Source organism: Vulpes vulpes, chromosome 4, assembly GCF_048418805.1.
Source record: "Vulpes vulpes isolate BD-2025 chromosome 4, VulVul3, whole genome shotgun sequence".
NCBI classification, from domain to species: Eukaryota; Metazoa; Chordata; class Mammalia; order Carnivora; family Canidae; genus Vulpes; species Vulpes vulpes.
The window spans coordinates 33,228,537-33,256,176 of NC_132783.1; the positions used below are offsets into that span (position 1 = coordinate 33,228,537).

At 36.7% G+C, this 27,640-nt stretch overlaps 2 protein-coding genes across 3 annotated transcripts in view; one reads left to right on the forward strand and one right to left on the reverse strand.

The window, feature by feature from the left end:
- Positions 1 to 27,640, forward strand: part of ZGRF1 (zinc finger GRF-type containing 1) — a 75,982-nt gene that overhangs the window by 40,145 nt on the left and 8,197 nt on the right. For both annotated transcript variants that reach the window (XM_072755395.1, XM_072755396.1), the window contains exons 17-26: positions 997 to 1,193; positions 4,803 to 4,942; positions 10,263 to 10,406; positions 12,452 to 12,566; positions 13,979 to 14,241; positions 16,251 to 16,410; positions 19,317 to 19,394; positions 19,788 to 19,935; positions 22,782 to 22,909; positions 25,886 to 26,009. In XM_072755395.1, coding sequence (XP_072611496.1) covers positions 997 to 1,193; positions 4,803 to 4,942; positions 10,263 to 10,406; positions 12,452 to 12,566; positions 13,979 to 14,241; positions 16,251 to 16,410; positions 19,317 to 19,394; positions 19,788 to 19,935; positions 22,782 to 22,909; positions 25,886 to 26,009 — 1,497 coding nt within the window. The remainder of the gene's footprint in view (positions 1 to 996; positions 1,194 to 4,802; positions 4,943 to 10,262; positions 10,407 to 12,451; positions 12,567 to 13,978; positions 14,242 to 16,250; positions 16,411 to 19,316; positions 19,395 to 19,787; positions 19,936 to 22,781; positions 22,910 to 25,885; positions 26,010 to 27,640) is intronic.
- LOC112930971 (heterogeneous nuclear ribonucleoprotein A1-like) lies at positions 1,729 to 2,665 on the reverse strand. Its single transcript, XM_026013448.2, has one exon. It carries the CDS (start codon positions 2,648 to 2,650, stop codon positions 1,784 to 1,786), a length of 867 nt encoding a protein of 288 aa, XP_025869233.2. The 5' UTR covers positions 2,651 to 2,665; the 3' UTR covers positions 1,729 to 1,783.

The window sequence follows — 27,640 nt, forward strand, 5'->3', positions numbered from 1 at the left end:
CAGAGGGAGAAGAAGGCTCCATGGAGGGAGCCCGATGAGGGACCTGATCCTGGGACTCCAAGATCACGCCCTGGGCTGAAGGCAGACACTAAACTGCTGAGCCACCCAGGGATACCCGTGTATGTGAATTTAGATGTAAATTTAGTTGTCTAAAGCAAGAATTTATAAATAATATAACCATAGAATGAAATACAGAACCATCAAAAGTCTTTTTACCTTTTTAAGATAATTTGATGATGATCGCTTCTCGGCCTTTTGGCTAAGATCAAGTGAAGATAATTTGATGACATTGTTGTCAGTGTACAGTATGTTGTATATAAAGGTTAGGTTACGGAGTAGAAAACACATCATAACCTGAGTTTCATTTAAAACAAAAAACAAAAACTAAAAAACAGGGATGCCTGAGTGGCTCAGTGGTTAAGCGTTTACCTTCAGCCCAGTGCATGATCCTGGAGTCCCAGGATCGAGTCCCACATCAAGCTCCCTGCATGGAGCCTGCTTCTCCCTCTGCCTATGTCTCTGCCTCTCTCCCTGTGTCTCTCATGAATAAATAAAAATAAAATCTAAAAAGAAAAAACAGTAGAAGTGTATGTATCCTCATGTGCATACGCACACACATGTGAGTGACAAGCCGAAAAGAAATGCACAAGATATTTCTTGTTGTTGTTTCTGGGTAGCTTTCTGGTTTTCTATAGTGAATGTTTTAAATTAGAAAACAACAAATTTTGTTTTTCAAATAAACTTGTATTCTCAAAATAATTTTTTGATAAAGAGAAAGTAAATGGTTTACTTTAATGGTTTTAAACTTTAATGTGTTAATGGTTTTAAACTTTAATGTGTTGTTTAAAGTTAATAGAAAGATTAACTTGTATAATGAATAATTTATTGGAATACATTAATGCCTAACAACTTTTTATGTAAGTCTTGACAGACATAATAAAAAAACAATAAAATACAAAATTTTTCTTACTAAATTGTATATGTTTTTCCTTTTAGGGTCGTCTTTTTTATACCTGTGATGGACCCAAAGCTGACCGATGTAAATTTTTCAAGTGGCTTGAAGAAATGACCCCGGGATATTTGACACAAGAAGAGTCTCTACCTAGCATAGTTTTAAGTGATATAAAGAGTATTGGCTTATACTTAAGAAGTCAAAAGATACCCCTCTTTGAGGAATGTCAGCTTTTGGTGAGGTATGTTTCTTGGTACCAAATAATGAGTGTAGTTATGTCAGAAAATAACCTCTATGATTGTCATCAGGTTTTGTTTAAAGGTTTATTTATTTAGGAGGGAGAGAGTGAGTGTAGGGTGAGGCAGAGGGAGAAGAAGAAAGAATCTTTTTTTGTTTGTTTTTTAAAAGACACATTTATTCAGTGTCATGATCAGACTATTACATTTAGCAATCAACAGCATGGGTGCAATAAAAAATCTACATTAAAACCCTTTGTTGGAATGCTTTACATTTTCCACAGTACAGAAACTAAAATAACCTGTTATACAATTAGTCACAAATACAGTCCTCGAGTTTTTTGCCCATACACATGAGTATTGTCTAAAACATGTCTTCTTTGTAGCAGCTAGGCCCTGCCACCACTGTGCTTGGCTGAGTTCACAAATCTGTTGTAACCTGTAGCTTCCCTGTCACTTCTCTGGCTCTCCTCTCCTGCTAAGCTTTGTTTCCTGGCAGTAATTAAAACCTTCTGCCCCTGCCATAGCTGCTGCTGCTGGAACCGCCATAGCCACCTTGGTTTCGTGGTTTGGCAAAGTATTGGCCTCCACCACTCTAGGGGCCAGAGCTTCTGCCTCCAAAATTTCCTCCTTTCATGGGTCCAAAATTTAAGGATTGATTGTTGTAATTCCCAAAATCATTAAAGCTTCTGCCACCTCCAAAGTTGCTTCCATCATTACCAAATCCGTTATAGCCATCCCCACTGCCACCGTATCCACCACCACTTCGACTGCCACCGAAGCCACCTTGACCACTGAAGTTCCCTCCACGACCAAAATTGTCATTCCCACCAAAACCACCTCCACGAGCACCACCAAAGTTTCCAGAACCACTTTGGCCTCTTTGGCTGGACGAAGCACTAGCCATCTCTTGCTTCGATAGGGCTTTCCTTACTTCACAGTTGTGGCCATTCACAGTATGGGATTTTTGAATGACAGTCTTGTCTACAGAGTCGTGGTCGTCAAAGGTCACAAAAGCAAAACCTCTCTTTTTGCCACTGCCTCGGTCAGTCATGATCTCAATCACTTCAATTTTCCCATACTGTTCAAAATAATCTCTTAGATGATGTTCTTCAGTGTCTTCTTTAATGCCACCGACAAAAATCTTTTTCACAGTTAAGTGGGCACCGGCTCTTTGAGAATCTTCTCGGGAGATAGCCCTCTTTGGTTCCACGACTCTTCCATCCACCTTGTGCGGCCGAGCGTTCATGGCCGCATCCACCTCCTCCACGGAGGCATACGTGCCGAACCCAAAGCCTCTGGAGCGCTTGGTGTTGGGGTCTCTCATTACCACACAGTCCGTAAGCGTCCCCCATTGCTCAAAATGGCTCCTCAGACTCTCATCGGTTGTTTCGAAGCTCAAACCTCCGATGAAGAGCTTCCACAGCTGCTCGGGCTCTTTGGGAGACTCTGACTTAGACATGACAGCAGTGGGAGGGGAGACTTTAAGGATGCTTACTCGGCGGCGTCCAGGGGCAGAAAAGCAGAAGACAGAATCTTAAGCATACTCTCTGCTGAGTGTGGAACCAAATGTGGGGCTAGACTCCATGACCCTGAGATCAGGACCTGAGCTAAAATCAAGAGTCAGATGCTTAACGGACTGAGCCACCAAGTACCCCAGTTGTCATCAGTTTATTTATTTTATTTATTTATATATATCTATATATTTTTTAAGATTTTATTTATTCATGAAAGACACAGAGAGAGAGAGAGGCAGAGACATAGGCAGAGAGAGAAGCAGATTCCTTGAGGAAAGCCTGATGGGGAACTCAATCCCGGTAGCCAGGATCACGCCCTGAGCCAAAGGCAAACACTCAACCACTGAGCCACCCAGATATCCCATCATCAGTTTTAAAAAAGAGATTGAGATAGGAAAAATATATAAAAGTACCTAAAACCTCAATTTTTCTAACTATAAGATAGGAATAATTTTTTTTTAAGATTTTATTTACTTATTCATGAGAGACACAGAGAGAGGCAGAGACATAGGCAGAGGGAGAAGCAGGCTCCGCAGGGTCCCGACCTGAGCCACAGGCAGATGCTCAACCACTGAGCCACCCAAGCATCCTGAGAATAATTTTCTAAAGCTATTTTGTTCCCCTCTAAACATCAAGCAGTGTCAGCAATATCAAGATGACTCTCAGACATGGAATTTTTCTAATACTTTATGTATGATCACAATCCTAAGGGAAACCCTGTTGAACAAACCACAAGAATAATTTTTATCAGTGTAGGATAATAGTGGTCATTCACAAGCCTGAACTAGGTAGTTTTTTTTTTTTTTTTTTTTTATGATAGTCATAGAGAGAGAGAGAGAGGCAGAGACACAGGCGGAGGGAGAAGCAGGCTCCATGCACCGGGAGCCCGATGTGGGATTCGATCCCCGGTCTCCAGGATCGCGCCCTGGGCCAAAGGCAGGCGCCAAACTGCTGCGCCACCCAGGGATCCCCTGAACTAGGTAGTTTTATAGGGTAATAGAATGCTACATTTAGGTAGCATGTCTTATAAAGGTGGAATTATCCAAAATGTAGCTATAATAAACATTTGCATTTTAGTAATATCTATGGGGAGTTTATACATGCTACACTCTTCTAAGCACTTTACATGTATAATTTCATTTAATCATAATAATCTATAAAATATGGAACTAATGGGGATAATTTATTTTAGAGTCTTTGAAACTGAGGTACTCTTTTTTTTTTTTTTGAGGTACTCTATTATATACTTTTTAGGTACTTTTCCTATCTCAGTCTCTTAAAACTAATGATAATTCTGTGATGGTTACTATTATCTTTGGCACAGTATTTTTTTAAATTTGTTTACATGTATAAAGTATATGAACATACACTCACCATGGTTCTTTCAATATTGTGTTTTAAAAATAAAAGATTTGGGGATCCCTTGGTAGCTCAGTAGTTTGGCACCTGCCTTCGGCCTAGGGTGTGATCCTGAAGTCCTGGGATTGAGTCCCACATCAGGCTTCCTGCATGGAGCCTGCTTCTCCCTCTGCCTGTGTCTCTCATGAATAAATAAATAATCTTAAAAAAAAAAAAAAAAAGATTTGTACCTTCAAACTTCCACTTTCAAAGTCCTGGGATTGTAATATACAGTATGGTAACTGTAGTTAATAATACTATATAATACATATAAAAGTTGCTAAAAGAGTAAATCTTAAAAGTGCTCATCTTGGGTCCCTGGGTGGCTCAGTTGGTTAAGCATTCAGCTCTTGATTTTGGATCATGTCCTGATCTCAGGATCATGGGATTGAGCCCCACATTTGGCGGGGAGTCTGCTTGAGCTCCTCTCTCCCTCTCTGTCTATCCCTCCCCCTACTCAAATACATAAATAAATCTTTAAAACAAAAAAGTACTCATCACAAGGATGGCGGTTTGTAATTCTGTGTGGTGATGGATATTAACTAGACTTACTGTGGTGATCATTTTATAATATATGTATATATTGAACCATTTTATTGTACACCTGAAACTACTATAGTGTTGTATGACAGTTACATCTCAGCAAAAAATTTGTACCTTAATATTTAAATTCATTTTTATTTTTTACTCATTTTTCAGGAAAGGATTTGATTTTCAAAGAAAACAGTATGGCAAACTGAAGAAGTTTAATACTGTAAATCCTGAATTTTATAGTGAACCTAAAAGCAAACTTTATCTTAAGCTGAGTCGGAGGGAAAGTTCTTCAACTTACAGCAAGAGTAAGTTGATCATGTTGGCGACTTGAGTTGACTTGAGTCTAGCCTTGTATCTCAGTTTTTTAACAGCTCTGTAAATTCTTTAAAGAGGTTTTATAAAGTACTGCTTAATAGTAGCATATATTGTGAATTATTGTATAATAAATTGGATCATTTCCAAAAAGCATGTTTTAAAATTTTAGTTTTTTAAAGACTTTACTAAAGGCTCCCAAATCTATTTAATTTTGTTTAAAAAAACATAAATTACTATGCTACTTCAGTTGTATGTAACTTAATATGAAAAATAAACTGAAAATGTAGTGATTTTTATTGGTACTTCTGTTACTGTCTGCACAATTAGACAACACTGGACCATAAGATTTGTATATTTGGAAGTAAAATCCTTAAAATAATTTTTTCTAAGGAGCTTAGATGCACTAAATGGGACTCATCATTGTCTTTGGTTCTTTTTTTTTTAATATTTTTTTTAATTTTTTTTTATTTATTTATGATAGTCACGGGGGGGGGGGGGGGCAGAGACACAGGCAGAGGGAGAAGGCAGGCTCCATGCACCGGGAGCCTGATGTGGGATTCGATTCGGGGTCTCCAGGATCGCGCCATGGGCCAAAGGCCGGCGCCAAACCGCTGCGCCACCCAGGGATCCCTTGTCTTTGGTTCTTATCATTGGTCCTCACATTGCTTGCTTTAATTGCTTTAATTATTTAATTATTTTAAATCTGAATCTATGAACCAAAGCAAAATCCAGTACCTTTATAACTACCTAGGTTTATTTTTATTTTTATTTTTTAAAAATTATTTTAAAAATTTATTTATGATAGTCACAGAGAGAGAGAGAGAGAGAGAGAGAGAGGCAGAGACATAGGCAGAGGGAGAAGCAGGCTCCATGCACCGGGAGCCCGACGTGGGATTCGATCCTGGGTCTCCAGGACCGCGCCCTGGGCCAAAGGCAGGCGCTAAACCGCTGCGCCACCCAGGGATCCCACTACCTAGATTTAATATAAAGTAACCACACTAACTCATCTGGCTGTCTCTCCTAACCTAAAGTAATTATCATTTGCATCCCTGTGTTCATCAGCATCTTTCTTTTCTTTGTTTATAGGTTTATGTAAATGAATTTGACCTTTTTTTTTTTTAACTTCTTCAAAGTTTATTAAGGTTTTCTTAATGACATAGTACATAAGGAAATATTCAGTCCATTTGGAGGGGTATTTTTCTTTTTTTTTTTTTAAGAGTGCAGATTTGGCACTTTTATTTTTTAAAAGATTTTATTTATTTATTTAAGAAAGAGAGAGAGAGAGATGGAGGGAGAGCATGAGTTGGGAGAGAGGCACATGGAAACGGGAGGCAAACTCCCTGCTAAGCAGGGAGCCTGATGCAGGGCTCCATTCCAGGACCCTGGGATCATGACTTGAGCTGAAAGCAAACACTTAACCCACTGAACCATGCAGGCACCCTTATTATTTTTGGATCGTATACATTGAGGTTATTTTATTTATTTATTTTTAAAATTTTATTTATTTATTCATGAGAGCCACACAGGCAGAGATACAGACAGAGGGAGCAGCAGGCTCCCCGCAGGGAGACCCATGCGGGACTCGATCCCAGGACCCCAGGATCATGCCCTGAGCTGAAGGCAGATGCTCATCCGCTGAGCCACTCAGGTGCCCCTGAGGTTATTTTATTAGGTGCATTTTAAATTTATATTTTAAATTGCTATTATCTTCTTAGTAAATTGAAACTTTTATTATGTAAAGGATCTCTTCATTTCTAATAATACTTTTTTCTTGAAATCCAGTTATTAATGTAGCTATGTGAGCTTTATTTTGCAAAATATTTGTTCAATACATCTTCTCATCTTTTTGTTCCATCTTTGTATGTTCCTACATTATAGTTGTGTCCCTTATCATTAGCATATGTCTGAATTTCTAAAATTTGACTTGTAAATGGAATAAGTCCAATCGTTAAATTAATTATAATAATTGATATGTTTGGGTGTATTTCCACAATCTTAGTTATATGTTTATCCCACTTTATCTGCTCTTTTTAATCCTTTCTTGTTTTAAAAAAAAATCGATGCTTAAAATCATACAGTTCAGGGATGCCTGGGTGTCTCAGTGGTTGAATGTCTGCCTTAATCCCGGAGTCCCAGGATCAAGCCCTACATTGGGCTCCCTGAATGGAACCTGCTTCTCCCTCTGCCTGTGTCTCTCTCTCTCTGTGTCTCTAATGAATAAATAAATAAAATCTTAAAAAAAAAAACAAGAAAGAAAAAGTAAGTAAGTAAGTAAGTAAGATGAAGAATCAAGCTCTTTTTTAAAAAAAAAAAGAGGAAGAAACAAGTGAAGACAGTGCTTTAAAGTTCTTACTGAACTGTAAGATTTTTTTTTTTTAAGATTTTATTTATTTATTCATGAGAGACCCAGAGAAAGGCAGAGAAAGGTCAAGGGAGAAGTAGGCTCCCTGCAGGGAGCCCAATGTGGGACTCCATCCCATCCTGGGATTCTAACATGCCCAGGGTTGACCCAAAGGCAGATGCTCAACCACTGAATCACCCAGGTGTTCTTATCTTTACGTTTTCTTTCACTTTTCCCTCCCCTACATCTTGTTGATATTGTCTAGAATAGTGCTACTGGATGTTATACTATATGTTGGCAAATTGAATTTAAATTTTTAAAAATTTAAAAAAATAGAATAGTGCTACTCAAAGTATTATTATCAGCACACTGGCTTTGGTATTCTAGTCCACAAATTGTTACTGGTTCCCAAAGAGAGGTGAGGAGCTGCCCCAGAGTATAAATCCATTATGTTAATAAACAGACTAGTTTAGTTGTGTTTCTCTTTGTTTTGTTTGTAGTAAGACTATCTGAATGAAGGAAACATGTTGTTGATTTGTTAATTGCATTCTAGCACAAACTTCATGTTGCAGACCAATAACAAAACTATGTAAAACAGACTACTTTGAATAGCACTAATCTAAACTCATAAATTTTAGGTTAGTATGGATTTTAAGCTCTTTTCATTTAATACCTTTGATCTACAGAAGCAGCAATTTATATGTTTTAACCACATATTAATATGCTTGGTAATGCTCTTACTGTTGAAAAATCTGATGGCATTATGATCCTTACTCCTTTATATTGTTATTTGCTCTTTCTGGCTGGCAGCTTTAGAATTTTAATTTTTCTCTCTTTTATATTTCCCTATAATGTGTCTAAATATGGGTTTTAAAAAGTTTTTTCTCCCCTTGGGCACATTATAGGCCTTTTAAATCTAAAGTCCTCTATCTCCAAACTCATCCAGTACATGCAATAAATACGTATAGCTTTTTGTATGTCAGTTGTACCTCCATAAAGTGGTTTTTTTAAAAAATGACTGAAGTCTTTTATGGTTTCTCTTTTTTTTTAATTCTGGGAAATTGATTGCCATTATTTCTTCAAATAATATTCACTTTATTTTTCCCCTCTCTAGGACTTTTATTATTCCAATATTAGCATCTCTGACTCTCTTAGCATTTCTTTTATATTGTCTGGGTTTTTGTCCTTCTTCCTTCTTCAAAATAGCCTCAATATGGTCTTCTAAATTGCTTAGTTATTCTTCAAAAGTATCCATTCTGCTATTTATCCCATCAATTATAACTTTATTTCAACTACTATATTTTTTCAATCTGGTATTTTTGTTCATTTCTTTTCATTATTTTCTTGTTCTTATTTTGCATTGCTACTATCATCTCTTACCCCTTGTAAGAAAATCTCTTTCCAGGCTAAATTTAAATTATTTGCCCATCTGTTCTGGCATTTTCTTTTCTGTAGGACTCTGTAATCCAGTATGGGTTTTTTTTGGAGCCTTTGTTCTCCTTAAATGTCTCATTATTTTGGCCCGTAAACTAATTTCCCCCTGGTGATATCAGCTGTTCTTTCTGGCAATGCATGTAGGTGAAGGCTGACCCCAGTCTGGTCAGTTCCAATGAAGTCAGAGAGTTGAGTTCAGTCCCAGATCTGCCATTTACTGGCCTTGTATCTATGGATAACTTATTTAAACTCCTTTGGGCCTCAGTCCTCCTTCATCAATAAAATGGTGATAATAGCACCTATTTGACATTTCAAATGTCTATTGACCCAGCATATAATGTAGGTTACTGTATGAGGGTTTTTTTCTTCTTGGTTGTTTTTTTTTTTTAATTTTATTTTTGAGTCATCTCAGCACCCAGCATGGGTGATCTTACAACCCTGAGATCAAAGAGTCATATGTTTCGGGATGCCTGAGTGGCTCAGCGGTTGAACATCTGCCTTTGACTCAGGGCGTGATCCCTGGATCCAGGATCGAGTCCCACATTGGGCTCCTCCAGGGAGCCTGCTTCTCCCTCTGCCTGTGTCTCTGCCTCTCTCTCCCTCTGTCTCTCATGAATAAGTAAAATCTTAAAAAAAAAAAAAAAAAAGAAAGAGTCATATGCTCTACTGGGCCAGCCAAGTGCCCCTGGGTTATTGTGTTTTATTAAAAAACAAAACAAAACAATATTCCCACAGATACATGACTTGCCTGCTAATAGATTCTGATCAATTTACCTATCCCTAGTGGCAGTAGTTATGTGTGTTGCCGCCCCATTTCTCTAGCTCAAAGTCCTCCTGGTAGTCTTTGTTTTAGCCAAAGCCTAACTTACCTTCAAGACAAATCCTAGAGTCAACTGCTCCAAGAATGATTGGATTATTCCATCATCCATTAATTAATGTCCCAGCTGACCTTTTACAACCACAATTCCTCCTTGTTCCCTTGGTTGGTGAGTTTGGGGTTATCCTGGGAATCTGCTGGGAAAACCCTTTCTCCTCCATTCCCAGAATTTCTTTCAATCATCTGTAAAGGATTAGGAGTTTATTTGTTAAAATCCCTGACCTAAACCAACTTTGAAAATTAATTGACAAATCACGAGTCTTAGCTGCATCAGAAAAGATGATTTACTGGGCTACATTCCCATGTTTGAAAGTCCAATGCATATCAGCATGTTTAAGGTTCTGAAAAATCTTAGATTAAGGTTATTTGCTTAACACAGCACTTTCCAAATTTATTTAGCCACAGAAAGTTAGATGTTGTGTTGCTTTATTTACATTGTTTTTAGTATAATTGTCAAATGACTTTAAAAACATGAAAGTAATTGCATTAAAACATGGAAATAAAATGTTATGTATTCATGTCTTAGTTTGGGTGGAATCTGGTAGATGATAAATAATTTTGTGTTTTGAGAAAATATAGGACTGAGCATGTAAGAAATCCAAAGTAGTTTTGAATTGAGCATAGTTCTGAGTTCTTTAAAAAATGTTTGTCTTTTCAGATGACCTTTGGGTGGTTTCAAAAACATTGGACTTTGAATTGGATACTTTTATTGCGTGTAGTGCTTTCTTTGGACCATCATCTATCAATGAGGTGGAGCTACTACCTTTGAAAGGTTATTTCCCCTCTAACTGGCCCACTAACAGTAAGTATTACCATGCCCATATTAATTATATTGAAGAATGGTAGATATAAGATACATTGTGAGCAAGAATGCTAACTTTGTGTGGGATTATTTGATTAAAACCAACAAAAAGACAACTACCTCCAGGCACCTGCGTGGCTCATTCGGTTAAGTGTCTGACTTTTGATCTTGACTCAGGCCATGATCTCAGTATTGTGAGATCCAGCAAGGCTCCATGCTGGGCCTGAAGCCTGCTTAAGATTCTCTCTCTCCTTCTCCCTTTGTTTCTCCCCCTGCCCTCCTCCCTGGCTCATGCACTCTCTCTCAAAAAAAAAAAAAAAAAAAAAAATCCATCTCTACTCCCTACTATTGTATACAATGAGTTCCTGAAAATATATATAAAAGTTGAAGATGGGACTCCTGGGTGGCTCAGTGGTTGAGCGTCTACCTTTGGCTCAGGGCGTGATCCTAGAGTCCCGGGATCGAGTACCACGTCGGGCTCCCTGCATGGAGCCTGCTTCTCCCTCTGCCTGTGTCTCTGCCTCCTGCTCTGTGTCTCTCATGAATAAATAAATAAAATCTTTAAAAAAAATAAAAAAGATAAAAGTTGAAGATATAAATATTTCTGCAGTTCAAGTCTCAGAGGGCTAACAATATAATAAAATCTTGAACCCACACTTAAATATTTTGTTAAAGTTGATTCTTTTTTAAAGATCCATCCACTTATTATTTGAGATATAGAGAGAGAGGCAGGGGAGAGGTATAGGAAAAGGGAGAGAGATTCTCAAGCCGACTCCCCGCTGAGCATAGAGCTGGATATGGGGCTCAATCTCATAGACCACAGACCTGAGCTAAAACTAAGAGTCGGCACTTAACCTATTGTGCCACTCAGATGGTCCCTAAAGTTGATTTTTATATACCTGATTTTTAAAAATATAAACATCAAAAGTATAAATAAGAATTTTCTCAAATAATATCTTACATCAAGTTCTGATTCTCTTGGTTTTTAACTTCTTTTGGTTTGTTAATCTGATAAAGTCCATTTAGTAAACACATCATTTATTTTCACACGGAGAAAGTCTTATAGATTTTGCAGGGATTTTGCCAGCAGTGGAACAGGAGGATATGATTTTTATTTTCAGAAATTTTTAGTAAGATAGTAGGCTACCAGCCTTATTATTATTTTTTAATAAAGGAGCTTTTAGTAGGTTGAATCTCTATCCAGTTCTAAGAATCTATAGCTTTCTATATACATCCTGATCTCTGGAATAATTCCTGATGGTTGAATTTGGTCTATAGCAAATTGGAGACACAACATTTAATGATTCATTTCAAGTATTTCATATACATTTTTAGCTTTTGATTTTTTTCAAGAACTGAAAAAATTAGTCAACTAGCTTGAGTCTAGTCAAGTCTAATTACTTAAACATTTGTTAGTTAATTTGTCACTTTTGTATTCATATTTTCACATTTGTTGCAATTGTTTCGCCATGTCAACATTCTAACTTTACACTTCCCGCATATTCCTTATAAAATAACTGAAGAAATCAAAGAAAATGTTCAAAAATTACACAAATACTACTGTACAACACAAGATGGTATGGTAATTAGTTGGAACTGTCAAGCAGTGTCCCCATATACTAACTCAGAACAGTTGTTCTTGCTCATTAGTTGTTGTATAGAAGTCCAAATTTGATTTAAGTTGTGCAGTTTATGGATACCCATATAAAAAGTATGAATAACTAGGTATTATAGTAGTTTAATGGATAAAAGGACCTCCACATGTACTTAAGGGTTTATTTTATGTCATGTGATTAATTCAGTAGCTGAGCTCTGAGTTACATGAACATTTTTGGAGTGGAGGGGTTGAGGTAGAGGAAGAGAGAATCCTAAGCTAGCTCCATGCTCATCATAGCGCCTGACAGGGGCTCGATCCCATAACAATCTGAGCTGAAATCAAGAGTCAGATGCTTAACCAACTATGCTAGCCAACTGAACATTTTTAATAGTTTTTTTTAATACATTTTTTTCTCATTAAATGTTCATTTTCTGCATTCTCTCTACAGTAATGGTACATGCATTGTTGGTTTGTAATGCTAGCACTGAGCTGACGACTTTGAAAAACATTCAGGACTACTTTAATCCAGCTACTCTACCTCTAACACAGTACTTGTTAACAATGTAAGTCATTATTTACCTTTGGGTCATTGGTATTCCAATATGTGACTAAATGTAAATATGAAAATGTAATTGAAGTACATTACATAAATTTGCCAATATTATTATTATTATTGACCATGAGATTAATGTTTGTCAGTAGTTAAAAATAAAAGGAATTTACTGCAAATTTTTTTCCGTTTGTCAAGGAATAATATTTTCAGGATCTTTTGAGTGTTGATTTTTTTATTCATTTGTATTTTTATGCCACATATTATTTAATATCTAAAAGAATCCTTTTATAGTTTGAATTCAGTATGTATATTGATAGTAACTTTATTCTTGACATAACCTGTAACTTTACTTTTGATTTTTCAAGTACCATACTGCTTTTTAAAATATTGCAAATGATATTCTTTTTTTTCTTTTAAGATTTTTTATTTGTTTATTCATGAGAGACTCGGAGAGAGAAGCAGAGACATAGGCAGAGGGAGAAGCAGGCTCCATGCAGGGAGACCGATGTGAGACTCGATCCTGGGACTCCAGGATCTTGCCCTGAGCCGAAGGCAGACGCTCAACCACTGAGCCACCCAGGCATCCCTGCAAATGATATTGTTGTTTTTTTTTTTTAATTTTTATTTATTTATGATAGTCAGAGAGAGAGAGCCAGAGACATAGGCAGAGGGAGAAGCAGGTTCCATGCACTGGGAGCCCGATGTGGGATTCGATCCCGGGTCTCCAGGATCACGCCCTGAGCCAAAGGCAGGCGCCAAACCGCCGCACCACCCAGGGATCCCCCTGCAAATGATATTGTATTAAATTCACTAATGGTAGAAAAACTCTAGTTTCTAATTTGAAATTTTATGATCTATCTTGTGGTGTTTCATTTTTCTTACCATAATGAAGTTCCAGGTAAAAATAAAAATCCTTGTGATTCCATTATTATCTTTGTTACTTAATCTTTGAAATGAATTCATTCTTTATAGAAATAAAACCACTTTGTTTATTGCAGTATTACCTGAAATAAAGGCTATATTAATGACCTGAGTCAGGTTTTATAGTAGAACATGGGCTTTAAAGTCAGTACACCACTTATTATCTGTGTGCTTTTAGGGAAAAATTTATTTCTGTATCTCTATTTGGGGTGGTTATTTCCTAGTGTTGTTTTTAAAATTACATCAAATAATACATAAAATGCCTAGCATAGTGCCTGCACATGGTTGGTAGTCAACAAATGTTAGTTCTCTTTCCCCATCCTTCAAATTGGAGCATATATCCATTTGTGCCTTTAAAAAAGTGTTCTCTGTGATGTGTGTGAAATGAAAGTTAAATTATGAATAAGTTTACTTACCTACTTCAAAAACCGTTTTTCTTTTCTTTCTTTCTTTCTTCCTTTCTTTTTTTTCTTTTTTTTTTTTTTGCTGCCTTTTTACTAGGTCTTCATCAACTATAGTTAGCAACAAGAGAATCAATAAGAGAAAATTTATCCCACCAGCCTTCTCAAATATCAACACAAAATTTGAACTTCTCAGCCTAGAAGCCACACTACAGTTAGCTAGTGAATTAATTCAGGCATACAACTTAAATAAGGATCAAGCTACAGCTTTAATTCAGATAGCTCAAATGATGGCATCACATGAAAATGCTGAAGAAGTGAAGGAAGTACAAACCCATACCCTCCCTATCACAATCATACATGGTAAGAAGTAAGAAAAATAATAGTTTTAGCAACTATATTGTTACATAAGCTTTTGTAATTTACTTTGCTTGTAATTTTCCTAGTCAGACAATATTCCAGAATAACTCTACATAGATTATTTTGAATCTGAACATGCTTTAATTAACTGTTAGATGAGAGCAGAACTGACGATTCTCAAGGGGAGAATAGGCTGCACATGCCTGATGAATGAGTAACATTATACACTCATTATTCACAGTGTATCTGGGATTTAGATATCTACGTGTTGCATTATCAGAGTAAACTTCACCTCTAAGCAGCAAAGCGTTTTATTACTTTCTAGTCCGCTCACTCTTTCATCCTCCCACAGCAGCTTTTCCAAACCATTCTCATAACCTCTCCTGGCCCCTGCCCCACTCTCTCTGAAATTCATCTTGCTCTAAAATAGGAAATGGAGTTTATAACAGAAACTCCTCTCAATATCCTGCCCTCCGGGGGATCCCTGGGTAGCTCAGCGGTTCAGCACCTGCCTTTGGCCTAGGGCATGATCCTGGAGTCCCGGGATTGAGTCCCGCGTCGGGCTTCCGGCATGGAGCCTGCTCCTACCCCTGCCTGTGTCTCTGCCTCTCTCTCTCTCTCTCTCTCATGTCTATCATGAATAAATAAAATCTAAAATAAATAAGTAAATAAAATATCCTGTCCTCCTCCAATTTACCTAAGTTTGAACCTATTTTTAACATCTTTTGGTTCTGTTCCAGTAAAGGAGCTTTACTTTCCCCTCTTGGAGCTGATAATTCTGTGTGGATTCTCTCACCTTCTCAACTCATGTCCTCTCACAGACCTCCACTCCAGAGCTGTTTTGTGCTGCTTTGAGGATTTACATCACATATACCCTGTTGACCAAGTTAGATATCTGGGAGTCATCTTTGATTATTCTTTTTTCCTAGATGAATGACCTTAATCCTCCTCCTACTCTCTGTTTATCTTTTTTCATCAGGTCAGTCACTGAGATATTTTCCTTTTAGTTTCTACTTTTCTTTCATACCAGATTTCTCCTCTCCAGATCAATAGCATCCCCTCAATCCAAGCCTTCATCATACCTTCATATAACCTACTGAGGAGAGGGTGGGCTCTACAGCTAGAATCCTGGATTTATATCCTGCCTCTTTCATTTACTAGCTGTATGATCTTGGACAGATTACTTACCTCTTTAATTTCCTGCTTTAAAACATGGAATTGATAATATCTATGTCTTAGGACTGGGGGGATTAAATGAGTTAACTAGCTGGTAAAGGCTTAGAATGGTGCCTGGCACGTAGGAGGCACTCAGGAAAGTTAGCATATATTATTGTTATGGTTATCTCATATTTCTTCCTAGGTGACCTACCTTTAGTATTACCTTTCTTAATGTTTTCACTCAAGTAGTTTTTATAAAATACAGTCTAAGTAAATTCTATTGTTTAAAATCCTTCAGTGACTTTCCCTGGCCTGCAAGACAAAAGTTAAACTTTTTAGCCGTACCGTGGAGAACTCTTATGATTTATCCTCTTGCTTATCTTGTCAGCCTTGTCTCTTGCCTATTTGCTATATGCTGTATAGAAATAGTTAACTTCTACATGCTTTATCATGCCTTTGCCTAGAATGATCCTTTCTTTAAGCAGTCTGGATATGTTATGCTGGAAGACTTAATTCTGCTACTACTTATTTTTAGGAAACATTCCCATCTCCATCAAAGCAGAAAGAAACATTCTTTTTTTTTTTGATATCATAACGGTGTTACTTACATATTATTTTATCATTGTTCCTTTACTTTGTCTGTTTTCCTCAGTAGACTAAGATCTCATTAAATTTGGAGGTCGTTGGTTATCTATCTACTTATCTCCTGTGCTAAGCATGTAGTGGTCACTCAGTGAATGTTTTTGAATAAATTTATTTAAATGGAGAGAGGAAGGCAAATGGATGAAATGTTTCTTGTGCTTTCATAAATTTATATTGCCTTTATTTTTCCCCCCTTCCTTCAAAATAATTAGGTGTTTTTGGAGCAGGAAAGAGTTATTTGTTGGCAGTGGTGATTTTGTTTTTTGTACGGCTATTTGAAAAGAGTGAAGTTCTCACAGTTGGAAATGTAAGACCTTGGAAACTTCTCATTTCTTCTTCCACTAATGTAGCTGTGGACAGAGTACTTCTTGGGTAGGTATGGCTAGTGTGTTTAAGTAGTTAATATTTTATTATTTTATTTTAATTTTTAAAAAATTTTATTTAAGTAATCTCTACCTGCCACATGGGGCTTGAACTCAGGACCCCCAGATCAAGAGTCACATGCTCCTCTGACTGAGCCAACCAGTGCCCCTGAGTAGCTAATATTTTAAGTTATTTGTGAGAGAGGCAATCCATCTTGGTCCCTGAGTGTCCATGCACATTTTTGTGGGTGTCTCAAAAATGCAAGACCTTTGTTTCTGAATTAAGAGCCAGCATCCATGAAATCGTAGTAAACTAACTCATTAAGTTGTAATAGGATAAAATCAAATACCAAACCTGACAATTTTGGCCCAAGGATAGGATGCTCACTTAAAAATTAAGTTCAGTGAAGAACACATAGGGCTAAAAGTATATTGTTGAGGGACTCAATCTGCTTTGGGATACTGAGCATCCCAGTAGGGTTTCAGTAGGATCCAAGGCCCAGACCACTATTAGCCAGGACATTTCTCAGTGTTTGCAGCAAGCACCTTGATTGACAAGGTCCAGGACAAAGAACAGCTTGCTTACTGATTTATAAAAGTACTGGCTCTCCAAGTTCGGTGTTCCTTTTCTACGGCTCAACACCTTGCATGTGCAGGGATCTCTATCTGGACTCTCTGGTCTTTCCATTGGACTTGGGGACCAAGGGAATTGGGATGCATATTTGTGGATGCTTATACTGCTTCCTGTGCCATGAATAAAAATCCTTTGACTCAAGAACCTTGGAAGTAGGCTAAAACTACAGAGCCAAATTATGGGTTATTCTCTTATATACCTGTCTGTAGGAACATATAACAGTAAAATAGCTGGTCAGTTTAGTCAGATTAAGTTTTTTATTTCAATAAGAAGGATCTAAGGAAGGCAATCACAGTCTGTCCTGCAGGTGTAAAATTTTTGTGATTGTGTAAAATTTTATTAAAATACAAAGAAAGGGGCACCTGTGTGGCTCAGTCAGTTAAGCAGTTAAGTGTCTGACTCTTAGTTTCTTTTTTTTTTTAAAGGTTTTATTTATTTATTCAGAGAGATGCAGAGAGAGAGAGAGAGGCAGAGACACAGGCAGAGGGAGAAGCAGGCTCCATGCAGAGAGCCCGACATGGGACCTGATCCGGGGTCTCCAGATCATGCCCTGGGCTGCAGGCGGCGCTAAACCGCTGCGCCACCAGGGCTGCCCTGACTCTTAGTTTCTGCACAGGTCAGGATCTCTGGGTCATGAGATCAAGCCCTGCTTTGGGCTCTACCTTCGATGCAGTCAGCTTGTTCTTCTCCCTCTCCCACACCCTCCCTCTAAAATAAAATATATTTTGCAAAATCATCCTTCAGAAAGGATCTGCCAGTGTACACTCTTCTAAGTAATCTAAAACAGAAGCTGAAGATATTTATTAATTTAAGACAATGAGGAGTTACTTGGGGGCTAAACAGGAAAAAGCTTTAGATTGCTTAGCTTGAGATTGAATTTTAACTGTATCCTGTTAGAAAAGAGAAATCATAAAGTTAGAACAAAGAAGGAAGGTAAGTATTGAATACTTAAACATTTGGGAAAGATTCTTCAGTGTTTAAGTTTCTGATAAGGACCTGAGAAATATGGATCTATAATCCATATTTAGTCTGCATATAGGCTAGACTCACGCATTTCTTCACATTAAAATAACACTTAGCAGTGTATTTGGACAATATACTCTGACTGTAATGGACAGAATGGAACAAAGAGTTTCTTGAGAAGAAATGAAATGTACTTTTTTTTTTCTTTAAGATTTTATTTATATTAGAGCGCACGAGAGGGTGAGGGAGGAACAGAGGGAGAGGGACAAGCAAACTTCACACTAAGTGCAGAGCCTGAGGTGGGGCTGGATCTCAAGACCCTGAGATCATGACCTGAACCAAAATCAAGAAGACACCTAACTGAACCACCCAGGTTCCCCCAGACATGCTTTTTACCCTATTTTAGTGGTATGATAAGGATATTGCATCCTCTGTTACCATAGAATTAACATAAAATTGCATTGAAAAAAATGTAATCTATGTTTTCAGACTAAAAAAGTAGCTGAGTATTCTCCAAGATGAGGACTATGAAATATGCAGAAGTTAAAATCTATCCATGTATTGACCTTAAGTAAACTACTTTAAAATAATTTTGGAAAACTATATGTGGATAGTTTATTTAGTATTCTAGTCTTTAATTTCCCATTTGAGGTGACAGAAGGTGTTGTAGAGGACTGGATGTTCATTGAGCTCCCTCTTCTGTTCCTAGCATAGAGCCAGAGCTGTAAGATACAGGAGAGGGAAGGTGGGTGAAAGTTGCTTCTTCACAAAGTCCTAATTGAGGGTGATGTATGTAGAAAAATGATCATAGCCTTTGGAGGTAGACAGACTTGCCTAGGTTGAATCATGGCTGACCCTACTTATTAGTTTTGTCCTCAGCAAAATACTTCACTTTTGGAGTCCTCATCTCTAAGATAAAATACTACCATGCAGAGCTTTAATGAGTATTAAATGAGATAATGTATGTAAAATGAGGTATGCATTCCTAATAAATCCTGATGCTAAGTATATGATAGCTATTGTTTTCCATATTATTATATCATTAGAGACAATTTTATTTGTCATAAATGCTAACATTGATATCTTAAACATTTAATGAACCTTCAATACAATTAAAAATTCCCTATAAAATACATTATATATAAAAGAGGTTTTTTACTTACATTGCATCTACTGAGTTTAAGCATATCAGATTGAATTCTATAACTATAAAATATACTGTTATACAAAATTAATTTTAATAACATAAATATTAGATGAAACTTTGCTTTATATTCTTTGAAATGATCAGAATCTATTTTACCTTGTTTTCTTTAAAGGCTTCTCAGTCTTGGTTTTGAAAAGTTCGTCAGAGTTGGGAGTGTCAGGAAGATTGCCAAGCCAATTTTACCTTATAGGTAAGAACACTGAATTCCAAAAGTCACAGTGCTCAAAGAAGTATAATAATTTTATATAATTTTAAATTTAGTATTTTTAAAAAGATTTTATTTATTTATTCATGAGAGACATGGAGACAGAGTCAGAGACGTAGGCAGAGAGAGAAGCAGGCTCCTCGCAGGGAGCCCAGTGTGGGACTCGATCCCAGATTCCAGGATCACTCCCTGAGCTAAAGGCAGACATTCAACCACTGAGCCACTCAGGTGTCACTTAAACTTAGTCTTTGAAGAAGAGTGGAGAAGGTTTAACTTTTTTTTTTTCTCAGTTAACTGAGAAAATCTTTATTTTACTTTTTTACAATGTTGTGAAAATGGGATCAAGAGGGGTATTCTTTTATGTAATTATTTTTTTAGTTTGCATGCTGGCTCAGAAAATGAAAATGAACAACTAAAAGAACTACATGCACTAATGAAAGAAGACTTGACTCCTCTGGAAAGGGTCTATGTCAGAAAAAGTATTGAGCAGCATAAACTGGGGACCAATAAAACCCTGCTGAAGCAGGTAGGTTTGTTTCTTAATTTATATATGCTATTCAGAATTCCTTTATTCCTGCTGATGGAAAATATTTCCTTTAAATAAAACAAATGACTGTGATAGCTTAGATTAAAATAAGGTGTATGTCTATCCAGTGCATGTTTTATCTTATCAAAGAACATTCTTCAAATTTGTCAACAGATCTAACTCACCAGGTCTGAATTACCTTTCTCCTTTTCCATATTTGTATCTTTTTAAACACTTAAAGAGGAAAGAGAAGAGGTAGGAATAGATTTCCTGGCAAGTTAAAAGAAACCTGTTTTTTTTTTTTTTAGGTGAAATGGGGAGGGAAAAGAAGGTCTGACCCTGGGCAAAATACCCAAGTGAAATTTGTCTTTAATGCTTTCCTAGCAAGCCAAGCCTTCCAGGGTCTGTCTATATCTGAGAATCTAGGAGGCTGAGATACTTGCTTCTAAGTATGGGCCAAGACTGAACACACAGGATCCCAAGCTATAACAAGTAGCATCATCCCTTTTATCAGCTTCTGATTCAGGGCAGCTCCCTTCAGATGGTAGCTGATGAAAAAGAGGTTAATGAGTAGCTTCCTCCAATGAAAGGAGAGCATAAGGAAAAGAAAGAGGAAGGGAGGAAAAGAAGATTATTGACTTCTTGGACCATGTGGACATTAGTTACTTTATGCAAAAGATTTGGAAAAATCAACATACTTGGGTCCCCATATTGCTTGGCTATTTCAGAAATATTGCTGCTTAACAAAATCTCAATAAGACAACAAACTTATGACTCTAGAGGTCACTTGACATGGCCCCACTGGAGGCTATAGTTCAGGTCTCTTATTCTGAGAACAACAGTTGCCTATGGCATGATGGCTTTCTCTTGATACATGGCAGAAGTGCAAAAAGGCAGGATGGATCACAAAATACATTTTTATTTATTTTTAAAGATTTATTTATTTATTTTAAAGAGAGAGAGAGAGAGTTCATGCTCATGAACACATGTGCGCATGAGGGGAGGGATGGAGGGAGGGAATCTTCAAGCAGGCTCCCTGCAGAGCTCTGAGCTGGATGCAGGGCTCCATCTCACAACCTATGAGATCATGACCCATGAGATCATAACCTGAGCTGAAACCAATAGTCAGGTGTTCACCTGAGCCACCCAGGAGCCCCACATGAAACTCTTTTATTTTTTTAAAAAGATTTTATTTATTTAATCATAAGAGAGACACAGAGAGAGAGAGAGAAAGGCGAGAGGCAGAGACACAGGCAGAGGGAGAAGCAGGTTCCATGCAGGGAGCCTGAGGTGGGACTCGATCCCTAGTCTCCAGGATCAGGCCCTGGGCTGAAGGCGGTGCTAAACCGCTGAGCCACCCGGGCTGCCCATGAAACTCTTTTAAAGGGAACGTATTAAAAAAGGTTTTGTCTAACAAATTTCTAAGGTCCAATTAGGCATTCAGAGCTAACACTTTTCTAAAGTGATATGTCTTTACAATAAAATTAAATTTTAAAAATGCCTCATAGTTAATTACTATTTCTTAGATCAATAATAAAATCTCTTCAGTGGTTAGAATCTTAGTAATATAATGACAAAAGAAAAAAATCAACATTTTAAAGAAAACTTAGTTCTTTAGGCTTTTGTATTAGAAATTTCTTTAACTAAAAAAAATTGCTTCCTGGTTCACAACTTTCAGGGTCTCATTCTTAGGTTGTCTTTATCAGATACAGTTCCTGGCAATTAAATAATGAATTATGTTTGAGAGTGGCACTATGAGCAGTGTACATTGCTACGATGGTGTCTTCTGCTGGATCATTTTAAAAGAGCTGAATATTTTAAAACTGTGGAATTTCTATATAAATGAGGCTTTGGGATTTTTTTTGTTTGTTTGTTTTTAACAAAAAGAAAACCTGACAGAGGGCTATTGTATATGACGAATGTTATTATTTTTTTTTTTACGAATGTTATTTATTATTAAAGTATGGTATAATATTTATTATTTCACAGGATATGTGGAGGCAGTATTAATTCATAAAGCATATTTGTGTCAATCACATTTACTGACAAAAAATATGATCAGTTTGTGTGGACTGCCCTTGCTACCAGGAAGTGGAACTATATTTCAGATTGTTAGGAGAGAAAATTATGTATGCGTGTGTGTGTGTGTGTGTGTGTGTGTGTGTAGCTATTAGACTATTAGGGCAAATGACTACATCTAATTAGAAAGTTCAGTGATTTTCCTCTTGTTTATATTTAGTTCAAGAGGTTAAATATTAGCTTTTTTTTATCAGGCTTTTTGTCTTGAGAATAATGGTATTCTGTTTTAATATTTGAGAATTAATTAAATTCATACTTATAGGCCACAAGTACACTTTAATTTACTGTAGTTTAGAAATAGTTAGCCACCTTTATTTTCTTAGATAAGTCAAAAATCCTAGTGTGCTGAAGGTTAAGCAGAGTACAGTTCATGAGCATGTTCGGAGCTCCTTGTGAAGAACTTTGGCCTGTGTTGATACTAATGCATGTTGTATTTATTCAGCTTCCTCTAGAAGGATAAAATATGTATGTCATCCTTAATATTTAAAAAAATCTTTGGTATTGTAATACCTTCCTTGTAATATCAAAACGTGCCTTCTATTTGTTCTTATTAAGGGGGTTGTGGCTTAAGTAGCCTATGTTCTGTGATACCCATTTCCTATGTGGAAATAATGAAAATGTGGAGATAAAGTGACCTGTGATTTTTGATTGCCGATAAGTAAATAGGACAGCTCATTTCTTATTTTAGCCTTAAAAGTTCTTTGATAAATACATTATCTTATTTTCTAAGAAAGTTGTTAATTAATAATATTCTTGTTGTAAAAAAGGTACGAGTAGTTGGAGTTACCTGTGCAGCTTGCCCATTCCCATGTATGAATGATCTTAAATTTCCTGTAGTTGTGCTGGATGAGTGTAGTCAAATAACTGAACCGGCCTCTCTCCTTCCTATTGCAAGGTAACTTAAAAAATTTCTTTTCTAGAAAACACTTAGCTGTCATAATTATTTCAAATAAATTTGTGCTTCAAACTCTTACCAAACTTTTATGAAAATTCTTAGCAATTTAGGTACTAAGCTGATTTTTTTAAAAGAATGCAGAGGAAAATTTAGGGGGTGGTGGTTAATGTGTCAAAATTTTGTTAGATCACAGTTGAGATACTTGGATCCCATAATTCTTTTTTTTTTAAGTTTTAATTTTAATTTCAATGAATTAACATACATTGTTACATTAGTTTCAAGCGTACAGTATAGTGATTCAACATTTCCATTCATTCCCCAGTGTTTATAACAAGTGCCTTCTTTAATCCCCATCACTTATTTAACCCTCCCCCCCCCACCAACCTCCCCTCTGGTAACAATCAGTTCTCTGTAATTAAAAGTCTGTTTCTTGATTTGTCTCTGTCTCTCTTGTTTTTTCCCTTTACTTGTTTATTTTATTTCTTAAATTCCACATACAACTGAAATCATATAATTGTCTTTCTCTGACTGATTGCTTAGCATTATACCCTATAGCTCCATGTATATCATTGCAAATCGCAAGATATCATTCTTTTTTATGGCTGAATGATATTTCATTACACACACACACACACACACACACACACCATTTCTTTACCCGTTCATCAATCGATGGACACTTGGGCAGCTTCCATATCTTGGTTATTATAAATAATGCTGCTATAAACATAAGGGTGCATTGTCCCTTTGAATTATTGTTTTTGTATTCTTTGGGTAAATACCAGTAGTGCAATTGGTAGATCGTAGGATAGTTCTACTTTTAATTTTTTGAGGAACCTTCATACTGTTTTCCACAATGGCTGTACTAGTTTGAACTCCCATCAACAGTGCATGAGCTCCTTTTTTTCCACATCCTCACCAATACCCATTGTTTCTTATGTTGTTGATTTAAGCCATTCTAACAGCTATAAAGTAGCATCTTGTTGTAGTTTTGATTTGTATTTCCCGGATGATAGATCACATGATTTTTAAAAAAGATTTATTTATTTATTTGAGAGAGACAGAAAACACGAGTTGGGGGAGGGGAGGGAGAGAAAGAGAGAATCCTCATGCATACTCCCATTGAGGATGGAGCCCAATGCAGGGCTCTATCCCAGGACCCTGATATCGTAACCTGAGCTGAAATCAAGAGTTGGAAGCTTAACTGACTGAGCCACCCAGGTGCCCCAGTTCACATAATTTTTAAAGCCTTGATATGTCTAGTGCTCTAGGATTCTACTAGGACCTTGCAGATTTCTCTACTTGATTAAAGGTTCTACTTTAGTCCTACTTTGAGAATATAAGCCAACTGAAGAGGATTCTTCAGTTGCTTACTTTGATAAAATTCCAGTGTTTAGGTTCTGAAAATAATATTTATATTATGAAAAGATGTAAAATATATAAAGAAAAATAAGTTGAAAATGTATCTACTAAAATTTAGAAGACTATGACATCTAAGCTGTATCATCTAATTGAAACATTATGCTTGTAACGCATCTCTAATTGAGAGATCCTAAAGGTGGCAGAAAGAGTGCTAGATCAGGACTCAGTAGACCTGAGTTTTAGTCCTTGCTCTGTCCCCAATTAATGAGGGTACAGGGTACCAACTCTCATGATTTGCCTGGGACTTGGGAGGTCCAGCATCATGGGAATTTTAGTGTAAACTGGGACAGCCCTAGGCAAACCAGGATGAGTTGGTCACCCTTCTCAGGAGCCAGGAATAGAGGAACAGTAAGGCTTTGCATGGAGGATAGTGGAGTATTACTTGTGGAGCACCTACTGTATACTAAACACATTATATATTTCACTAAGTCCCTAAAACAGTTTTGCAAGGTATTAACACATCCAGGTTACCAATAAGAATACTGAAGCTTGGAAAAGTAGAATAACTTGTGTTGTCCATAGAATATAATAAAGCTGAGATTTGGATATAGGTTTTTCTACAAACATTTTCCCACAATATCCTACCTCTATTTAGAAAGACATTTAGCCCCAGGAGACTAATTTACTTCATCTCTAAGACAAGAGCTTAAGCCAAATAACTTCTAAGAAAACCTCTGAGTTTATAGAATTTAAGAGTTATTGTTTCTCAAAATGTGTTCTGCAAAATGCTAATTCCATGCAGAGGCAGGGGGACATTTAGCAAGTTTTATGTGGAAAAACAGTTGTAAAGGACTTTTTACTGAATAACTTCAAATCCCTTTAATACATTTGTTAACATTATTAAGCCTTGTTAGTGTCCAGAACTCTTTTTTTTTTTTTTTTTTAAGATTTTTAGTTTTCAAGTAAGCTTTACACCCAGTGTGGGGCTCAAATTCATAACCCTGAAATTAAGAATTGCATGCTCTGCTGACTGAGCCAGCCAGGCACCCCATTTCCCAGAACTCTTTGTGGTATGCAAGTTCTTTGAAATATAGGTTAGAAAATAGTGCAACAAGGGGCACCTGGTGGGAGAGTTGGTTAAGCCTCTGACTCTTGGTTTAGGCTCAGAGTTGTGATCTCAGCCCCATCAAGCCTGGTTGGGCTCTGGGCTCAGTAAAGAGTCTGCTTATGTTTCTCTCACCCTCTCCCTCTGTCCCACCACCCCACCCTTGCTTTCTCTCTCTCTCTCTCTCTCTCAATAAATAATTAAATCTTTATTTTTTAAAAATATTTTATTTATTTATTTGACAGAGAAAGAGTGAGAAAGAGCACAAGCAAAGAGAGAGAGAGAGGCAGAGGAATAAGCAGACTCCGCTGAGCAGGGAGCCCAACTGCGGGCTCCATCTCAGGATCCTGGGATCATGATCCGAGCTGAAGGCAGACGCTTAACTGACTGAGCCACCCAGGCACCCCAAATAAATAAATCTTTAAAAAAAGAAAATAGTGCAACAAGTGATGTTGATGCATGCTTTTTGTTGTTGTTGCTTAGGTTAACTCTTGGAATTCTGTTTTTAGGTTTGAGTGTGAAAAGCTGATTCTTGTTGGAGATCCTAAACAGCTTTCTCCTACTATTCAGGGTTCTGATGCAGCCCATGAAAATGGATTGGAACAAACTCTTTTTGATCGGCTTTGCTTAATGGTACTACTGCTTAATTCAATACATAATCATCATTTATTGATTATACACTGTATAGAATGATAGAAAATTAAAATATTAGAACTACTCTATGCCCTAAAATAATTTTAACTGGAATTGTTTAGAAAGTACTCTTTTTTTTTTTTTTTTAAGATTTTATTTATTTATTCATGAGAGACACACAGAGAGAGGCAGAGACACAGGCAGAGGGAGAAGCAGGCTCCATGCAGGGAGCCTGATATGGGACTCGATCCTGGGTCTCTAGGATCACACCCCGGGCTGACGGCAGCACTAAACTGCTAAGCTACCAGGGCTGCCCCAGAAAGTACCCTCTTAAAGATTAGTAGAACTCTTTAAGTTAAGTGCCCTTTTAATAAAATGAATCTTTTCCCTATGTACTTTAGCAGTGGGTAATAAATACATTGCTTTTGCTCTAAAATTTTAAAAAATTCTATAATGTCTCTATTATCCATGTCCCCTATTGTAGAGCTGTTGTAGAGTGCTGCTACATATTTAAAAGAATCTTTTAAATTAATTATTAATATATTTTTAAATTGAAGTCGCATTCACATAACATAAAATTAACTACTCTAAAGTGAATAAGTCAGTGGCATTTAGTACATTCACAGTACTATGTAACAATGATCTCTCTCTAGTTTCAAAACATTACCCTAAAATAAAACCCCATACCCATTTAGCAGTTACTCTTCATTCACTCCTTCCTCTAGCCCCTGGAACCACCAGTCTGTTTTCAGTCTGTATAGACTTATCTATTCAGGAGATTTTATATCATATAGTCTCACAACTTTCATATCATACAACTTGGAATCTATACAATATGTGACCTTTTGTGCCTGGCTTCTGTCACTTAGTACAGTGTTTCTGAGGTTTATCCATAATGTAGTATATGTCAGTAATATATTACATTTTTTTAAAAGTACATTCACAATGTAGTGCAATCATCACCCTATTCATTTCTAGAACATTTTCCATTATTCAACAGAAACTTTGTATCCATTGTTTAATGCCCTTCTTTCTTGAACTGATAACCTCTATTTTACTTTCTGCCTCTATGCATTTGCCTGCTATAGGTATTTAATATAAATAGAATCCTACAATATTTGTCCTTTTGTGTTTGGCTTATTTACTTGGCATAAGTACATTCAAGGTTCATCCATGTTGTAGTATGTGTCAGAATTTCATTCCTTGTTAAGGCCAAATAATATTCCATTGTGTATAATACCACATTTTATTTATCCAGTCATCTATGGATGGATGTTTAGGTTGTTTCTATCTTTCAGGTATTGTGAATAATGGTGCTATAAACACTGGTATACAAATACCTGTTTGTGCTACAACTAGATCATATAATAATTTAATGGGTTTTTTTTAATCCATTCTCAGTTTTTTTTTCCATTCTCAGTTTAGTTTTTAAGTTTTTATTCAAATTCAATTGGTTAAAATTCAGGTGTACAATTTAGTAATTCATTTCTTCCATATAACACTGGGTGCTTCTCACAAGTGCCCTCCTTAATCTCTATCACCTGTTTAACCCATCCCCCTACACACCTCCCCTCTAGTAGCCATCAGTTTGTTCTCTGTAGTTGAGAGTGTTTCTTGGTTTGCCTCTCTCT

What these genes read in the sequence shown, in the direction of transcription:
- LOC112930971 (XM_026013448.2), bottom strand. Translation starts at nt 2,650, where the DNA reads ATGTCTAAGTCAGAGTCTCCCAAAGAGCCCGAGCAGCTGTGGAAGCTC.